Below are 8,639 nucleotides of genomic sequence, written 5' to 3' on the forward strand. Positions count from 1 at the left end.
CCGCATGGAGACTACCACACCACCTCCTCGTGGGTCCAGCGCTTCGCCCTGCATTCTCGAGTAGGTTGTGGGGTGGCTGGTGACGCGCTGTGGAGACAGGGGACCTGGGTTCAAATCCCAGTGCTGCCTCTTTCTGCCTGAGTGGCCACTGAGGACTGTTTCCTTGTTTGTAAAATGGTTTTGCAGGAGAGCTCTGTAGATCAAATAATGTGGGTGATGGCAGGTAACAGTATCCAATCTAGAGCTTTGAGGAACACTCGATGTCTAAGTGGTGGGATTAAGAAGTAGATGTCAGCCCAGGATCTGTGGATACTTAGCTGCTAAATGCCATCACCAAAGTGATAGGGGTATAGGCAAAGGTTGAGACGCTGGGATTGGAGCATGGGGGGAGGCTTCCCAGGACAGGGAGGAAGATGAGGGGTTACCACAGAGGACGATGGACTATGGTTTGGTCATCTCTCCCTTTACGGTCTACTGTACATGTTCTCCTGAACAGCACACATCCTAATGCTGCGGCATTTCAACAAGGAGTGACACAATGAAAACTGACTTGGTCATTATTGTGAGTCAATTGTCCGTACAAGATTGTTCCTTCTACACTTGTACAATTTTTTCCAGGTCTCAGAGGGGTTGGCGCAGAGCTGGAGTCCACCCTCCTTTCTACATTTTTTTTTTTTCCGGTAGTGCCTCTATCAATTTTAAAATTCATCTTTAGTTATCTTTAATTTTATTTTTATTTTTTAAATGGAAAATACATTCAAATTCAAAAGATAAAAAGGTATACAATAAAAATCTTCCTCCCACCCGTCCCCCAGCCACCCAGTTCCCAGACCCCAAAGCAAACAATGTTACCTTGTTACCAACTGTTCCCATCTACTTACAGAAATAACCTATGAATATATAAGGAAATATATTTATTTTCTCTTTTAAAGTATAGCATATAAAATAGTTCTGCCCCCTTTTTTCCCCCTTGGGAAAATTCCATATTGCTATATAAAGAGCTTTCTTGTCTTTTTTTTTTAATGACACCTACAGTTTTTAATCCTTCAGATAACTGTGCAATTTATCATGAAATCACCTGTCAGCATGCGCACCTAAAAGGTCAAATTTTCTTTCCATGGATTCCAGAACAGGAGCCACTAAAAAGCAACATTTTTCAAGAAGGCCCTTTTTCTGGGAGTACAGGTTTCACCTTCCCTGTGAGTATGCTGGTTCAGATAAAGAACACAGGCTCAGGGACTTGATGGTACGCCCCGTTGCAGCCTTGTACCAAATATGTAACTGGCACCTGCTACTCCAATTGGCTCACAAGGGAGTCCACAAATGGGCCAGGTGATAAAAAATGATCAAAGCTAGATGTGGACGTATACCAACAGATACACTGAAACATCATCAGTTTAAAGCTGAAGCTAATTTGCTAAATCCTTACCTGTTCTCCAATATTTTTTTTCCAAGATTTTTCTCCTCAAGGGAATCATTTTGCATTAAAACCGAAAACTGTATTTTCTAAAACTTCTAGGTTGAACAAAAGCAGAACCAAGCTGTCTAACCAAACTTGGTCTACACCAATATTTGATTTGATTCAGGGCATGGTTACTCCAAAAGCCACTCCAAAAGGCATTAAGTTCAACTTCTCAGAGTGACCGTCATTTAGAAATATCTGCAATTGGCAGGAGGTCAGGGCTAAGATACTAAACACTGAGCATACTGCCCCTCTTAATCCTGGGCTTCAAGTACCTTATTTTTAAGGTGTGAAAGCAGCAGACATCAATACAATCATCATTAATCTGGTGTACAGAAACAGAATTCTAAGCTGTCTTCTGCAGATATTTCTGGTAAGAGCTGCAGGACCACTTTCTAAATATACTGGTAGCTGGCTCTTTAGACCAAGTGGGGAGCCTTATTGGAAAGGGGTTCTCTCTGAAGAGCTGAGCTCCTCCCAAGCGCAAGAGAAGGAATTTGGAGTCTGGGAAGTGATGGACGAGGCTTCCAGGAGGAATACGCGAGGACACTGTGCAGGGTTCTGGGAGCAGGGACCTGGAGAGGGGCCTGGACCTGGGGTTGGGCTGGATCGGGGGAGAGCTAGCCAAAGCAGGTAGAAGGTGAAGAGCCGTGCCGAAAGTAGGATCTCCTGCCTGACTGGGCCCCAAGCGTGGATTCTTTAATTTTCCACAGCAGAGCTGATACGAAGTTCTTATGGCTTAAATCCTTCATCCTACCCCTTCTCACATAATCACAGAGGATCTTTATTGTTCTTACTCCTGCCATGCTTTGGGCTCAGGGCTTTTGATTTGTTATTCAGTTTTCACAAGACTTCTGTGAAGGGGATACTATGTCCCACTGCAGACAAAAAACTGTCTCAGAGGGATTAAGTGCCTAGTTCATTGTCACCCAGTGTTTGGGAATGTGGCTATCATTTATTAAGTATCTACTTCTAGCATTGTTTTTAAATCACTTCCCATGTTATTTATAAAGGGAATACTGCAAAATGATTGAGGACTTTACTTTCCGGTTAATCTCACACTGTCAATAATTCGATAAAATCTAAGTAGGCCTGTCCTACCATTGAGGAAACGGAGGCTCAGAGGCAGGTTGGTGAGTTGTCCGAGGTCACTCAGTAGAGAAGTGAGGCCGTGACCCCTAGCTCCAGCATACAGCCTTGCTCACTGTAATGCTGGGTCAGCTTCCCCACTGTGCTTGCAGACAAGTCCAACAACTCAGCAGTTATTAAGCCCCGAGAGCCATTTCCTGGAGCTACTGAAAATTTAAACCACTACTAAAATAAGGTCTGATGCATCTGGCCCCTTTCAAGTTAGAAAGCATTTCCAGATAGGCTGATGGGACTCACAGCAATGGAATACCACGTGTTTCTAAGCCCCTTTGAAGGTAGCTTCATAGGGACAATTGGCCTTGCCCTAAGCAGACTTCTGGTACAAGCTCACCCAAGGAAGTGGGTGAGCCACTACAGACACGCCACTATAGCAGTATTGGAGCTCCATCTCTGCTGCAGGAATGATGGGATTGGGACATCTTGGACACAGAGCCCAGTGGGAGGAGCCAGTGATCCCTAGAAAGGCTTTTGCTGTGACCCAATCCCAGATTAACTGCTCCCCAGCCCAGAGGCCGGGGATGGAGGCAGATGCCCAGCTGGTTTCTCCAGGTTCCTGCTCCTAGATCCCTAGCAAGGCATCCTTCTGTACTCTACCTAGAAGTCTACCTTACTTCCCAGAGCTTACTACATGAGGATTTTTTTTTTTAAGATTTTCTTTATTTATTTGACAGAGAGAGAGATAGCCAGCGAAGAGAGGGAACACAAGCAGGGCGAGTGGGAGAGAAAGAAGCAGGCTCCCAATGGAGCACAAAGCCCGATGCAGGGCTCGATCCCAGGACTCTGGGATCATGCCCTTGAGCCAAAGGCAGACGCTTAACGACTGAGCCACCCAGGCGCCCCTACATGAGGATTTCCGTTGCTTCTGTGACCAAGTAGAACTTGCCATGGCCAACTGTGACCCTGACCAACTGGAATTCAACATTCGACTTGACATTAGTGTCCTGTGGTTCTGCCAGAGCTATTCTGACAGCAACTGAAACCTTCTATTTGCATGGAGGTGGGAGTTGGAGAGAAGGGGAAACCACTGGGTTTTGGTTCATTTCCTCTCTCCCTTCTTATCACTATGGAAATGTTACACCTTGCCAATGCTTCTCCCATTGAGACAGAGCAGAGCAGCACATAAATAGCTGGGGACATGGTGACAGGACCAGAGACTCATCTTTCCCAACAGAAATGAATGCAGAGAGGGGACTTTCAGAGCTTCCCTTTGCACCACCTTCAGGCCCAGTGCACAAAGCAGAAGAGAATACCTATCGATCTAGCAGGGGGGACCTGGGAAAGGTGTTGGCGTTTCTGAGAAGCAGGGAAATGGCATCCAATGTAATCTGGTTTAAATTAGCACAGATTTGAGTCAAATCCCCATTTGACTCTGCTCCATTGCTCAGTTTGTGTAATCTTGGGCAAAAGATACTAGATATCTCTGATCCTTTTAATTCATCTATAAACAGGAGATAAAATCTCCAGGTTTATTGTGAGGACTACCACATGAAGTCCATTTTAAGAGGTTTCAACCATTTCCTTTCTTCCCTCACATACCCTTTAAGAGAACCTCTCCATCTCATACCCACCCCACTCCCAACCCACAGCTGATTTGTCCAGCTTGGGTCAGGTGTCCCCCAAGGACACCTGGGAACTAAGGAACCCTGGAAACTAAAAGATGTCTGGGCCATTTCAGACATACTGGAAGATGCTGAGAAAGCCATGCCACAGAAGGTAAAAAAAGGACAAAAGAATAAAACAGATTCATAAAGAAAAGAAGCTGACAGAGATTACAAAGCCCCATTTAGAAGGCAAGCTTAGTTCCAGATGAGACTTTGGCCTCGTGTGGGATTCACCAGGTCCCTGTACCCATCCATGATCTTTTATAGCTTGAATGAGGATGGTCTGAGCTGCCTGATTTCTGGCAACCAACAGTGACAGACCCCAAGAGAGACGGTATGAAGTACTTTACTCAAGTACCTATTATGTGTCAGGTGCTAGACTCACAGTAGCTATTATTTCAAAACATCTCACAATTCACTGTTCTATGCCTCATAGTTATGGAAGATGCCAACATAAGCAGATACTCAGTGGGACAACCTGAATGGCTTTAGTCAAACTAGCTCGTTTCATGAACAATGTCTATGGCAACTGCAGAAGGAAGCTTAGGAGAGTGAACACCCTCTTCTGTTTCTCTATAGAAGTCTTTCACATTAAATAAATGCCTCCTTGTGTACTGGAGAAAAAATAATTATCATATTCCACTGAAGCTGAGAAATAAAGCAAACTTGGTTTATTTTTTTAAAAGATAAACATGACTGATCTGCACTAATCATAACATTTGAATAAAATAAAACAATGTTCAACATTTTTAGTCTATAAATAACTAATACCCTATTTTACTTCTTCTGTTAGTCAAAGATAAGACTGCAAATGAGAAAATTGGATAATGCTTATTGATTTAAAGGTATCAGACATGGTATTTGATTCTGAGGAAATGAAGACATAAATGGGGAAAAAAACCCCTATAGCAACGAACTTGGTAAAGAATGACATTTAAAGGTCGATACATAAATTTTACATGCTTGACTTGACAGACTGACACATTTTTCAAGTCCTTAATTATGAGAACAGCAGCAAAACATAAGACAATTAAAACCTGGCATTTAAGAATCTGCTGTGTTGTTACGAATACATGCATGACAACTATATCAGTGAAGCCCAGCAAACTACTCTATTCCCAATTACTTCTCTATGCAAGCCAATGTGCACGGACTTTGTTTCACTTTCCAATGTGTTCCCTTGTTCTGGGTTTAAACTGTACCTTTAGATACAACAGCCTGAGCGTCACGGGATTGTAATGCATGGCTGCAGACCCAGTCTCACTGCATGACAATTACAGCACACCAACAAGTCCGTTTGTAATGAAAATTTAAAAAAAAAAAAAACACACACAAAAAAAACAGGCTCAAGTGGACGCCCTCATGTTATAAATACATCACATATCAAAATTACAAATTACAGAAATAAAGACAATGGCATGAAGGGCATGATAGTTTATTTTAAAAAATTGTACCACACCGATCATAATGACCAGCATACACATTATGATGGCTTTTCTCTTGGGTATTAACATTGCAGTATGTTTGTATACTGAAATGTTTCAATAGGACCAAGAACGTTAGAGAAATAAAGATCTTAGATGAAAATGAACACTAATAATTTTGGTGTCCTACCCCCACAGAATTCATTTAAACCCCTTATGAATCAGTGGCATTATAATGTTATGTAGTTATGAAGAACAAAAGTTCTCTTCTAAGTAGGCAGCATGAACTTATACCTCCTTGTACTTTTATCTTTAGTTTTTATAATTTAAGCTATGTCCACCCTGGCTAAAGCACAATCATAAAGACACCTCAGATAATTTCCATGCTACCACTGCACAACTTTAGTGATTTTACTTAAAAAAAAAAAAAAAAAAGAAAAAAGAAAAAATCAAACCACCATCAAAATAAAGAGGCAAATAAAACTGATTTTCAAATCATTTGAAAAGCATAGTGCTTATCTGTCCAATACAGACTCAAACTTAAATTAAATGCTATAATTATAACCTCCAAACTTCTGCAATAAAATTAACATATATATATGGGTTTTGTTCGTAGAACTGTATTTTGCAACCAACAAGAGGAAGTTACTTTTGAGAGAACAATATATTTGGTTACAATTCCATGTATCTGTAGTAGAGACGAAGCCACATGATGTTAAATCTGGCTCTAAGTTACCTAAAGTATAAAACTTTGATCAAAATTATGACACTCTGATAAAATCTCAACCCATATGAGATGATTTTTTAGAGTAAATGTGCTATTGAGTAATTATCTCAATAATCGTTTCTTTTTTGACTGTCTGCAAATTGACCCTTTCTTTTTTAATCAATGTGACTCACCAATATTTCAAATTGACCTCTTTACTTCCGTGTTGCCATTTCAATATCCAGGGACTTCTGAGGCAGCATAAGTCTGACTTCATAAAAACAGTAGATACTTTAACCTTTCAGTGACAATTTTTAAATCTGTAAACTCAAGAATCACATTATTTATAGCTCAGCAACTATAAAAACATTGAGATTTTGGCATCTTCAGCCAGAATCTCTTTGTGCTTTTTAAATTAAGCTGCTTTTGAATCTTTTTGGTATTTATCAGCCATTCATATTTCCCTTATAATAATAAAAGAATATATTTAAAATAATTTTTAAGGTTAAATGTCCTGGGGGCTTATCAATATTTAAAAAAAAATTTTTTTTTTCCTTCAGCATTTGGAATAGTAGAAATTATTTCTGGTCCCTCTTTAGATCAACCAACACTACTTTCAATCACGTATAACACTGAATTTTACAGACATCCCTGAAAAGTTTTTGATTAAGTAAACGAGTGAATCACAGTGGAGTCTCAATCAGTTAACAGTGTAGATCCATTAAAAAAAAAAAATATTAAAATCTTCAAGCTAAAAGAAAAAGAAAGAAAGAAACAAAAAGAAAAGAAAACCCTCCTAAGAATTAAAACCAAGTGTGTGTCATCACTGATTCTGTGCTTGTGTCCCCAGCTGATTAGACTCCTCCTCCTCTGTTTTAAGACATGTTCGTTTCGATCTCCACACCAAGTTTCCAGGACACTTGAGTGAAGAGGCTATGCTAGTACAGCATCTAAGGGAATTGAGTGGCACCGTTTTCTTCCCTAATAGACGTCATGTTCAAAGATGAGCATCAGGCCTCCCTCCGCTATGCTCACCAGCGGGCATCGGGATCCGAAACTCGCCCTGCAAACCGATGACAGCTGATATGCCCACCCCGCCCCCAGCGCCAATATGAGGTTACCAGCAGGTTTGTCATTATATGCACTGGCCTTTCACTCTTTCCATCAGAGAAGTTGTGGTTGCTTAAAAAAAAGAGAGGGGGGTGGAGAAATGAAAAACCAAGAGTTTAAAGGCACAAAGTCGCATAGCTGCTCTAGTTGGAGTTTGTAAACAGAGAATAGGTTGAATTTAGGTAATCCCAATCTATGAGAGTAAAAAGGCATCCACAGCAGGCTTTTAACCAGCCAGCTTCTTTGAGACCCTTCATGGGTTTTGAGGTCTACAAAGTATGCACTAAAATACCCATACTTCAAAAAGCAATAAGGCAAATAGTATAATCATTATTCCAAAAGTTACAATGGTAGTGTAGGCATACATAGTATAATTTAGTTACAACGTGTGGTACTGTTTCTATTATATAACCATATTAACTGTTTCTTTCCTACATAATTATATATTCAGCGGAGCTTCAGTTGAACACAAAACCATCCTTGTACCACCACTGATAGTTGGCAATAGCTCTTTGATAGCAGTTTTTATTCTGCTGTAGAAATATCCTTGAACTGAAAAAAGTCCACAACCCAACGTCCAGTCATTAAACACTATCATATTTGTGAAGAGCTTCTTCCAACTTCTGTGTCACTTTTTGGAAAAATATTATTTGCTGTTGTAAGAAATGCTGCATCTGTGATTTAAAGTCTCTTACTCGAATTTGATGGAAGTGGTGAATTTCGGCCAAAGTGGCAAAAGAAATAGTGTTACAGCGATCTTGAATGCCATCAGCCTTTTGCAGCTCCATCTTCCCTTCTTCCACGTGTCGCCTACTCTCCTTCACTTTGGTAAGAGCTCCTGCAGTTAAAAAAAAAATTAATTAAATATATATTCACATGTATCCCAATGGTATAGCTACATAGTAAACAGACTCTTGAGCATTATAAATACTTGCCTAAGCTATTTAAAGCCCTTTGGAACTTAAAAAAGGTAACTGTTATTAAAAACGAATCAACAGGGGTGCCTGGGTGGCACAGCGGTTAAGCGTCTGCCTTCGGCTCAGGGCGTGATCCCAGCATTATGGGATCGAGCCCCACATCAGGCTCCTCCACTATGAGCCTGCTTCTTCCTCTCCCACTCCCCCTGCTTGTGTTCCCTCTCTCGCTGGCTGTCTCTATCTCTGTCGAATAAATAAATAAAATCTTAA

The 8,639-nt window shown here is 40.8% G+C and overlaps 1 protein-coding gene across 1 annotated transcript in view; it reads right to left on the reverse strand.

The window, feature by feature from the left end:
- Nucleotides 1-1,011: 1,011 nt before the first annotated feature.
- Nucleotides 1,012-8,639, reverse strand: part of SNX18 (sorting nexin 18) — a gene marked incomplete at its 5' end in the record, with an annotated part of 32,102 nt that continues 24,474 nt past the window's right edge. The window contains 1 exon segment of the mRNA XM_019808154.2: nucleotides 1,012-8,290. Within this exon segment, the coding sequence (XP_019663713.2) occupies nucleotides 8,037-8,290 (254 nt within the window).

Source organism: Ailuropoda melanoleuca, chromosome 3 (genome assembly GCF_002007445.2).
Source record: "Ailuropoda melanoleuca isolate Jingjing chromosome 3, ASM200744v2, whole genome shotgun sequence".
Classification (NCBI taxonomy): Eukaryota; Metazoa; Chordata; class Mammalia; order Carnivora; family Ursidae; genus Ailuropoda; species Ailuropoda melanoleuca.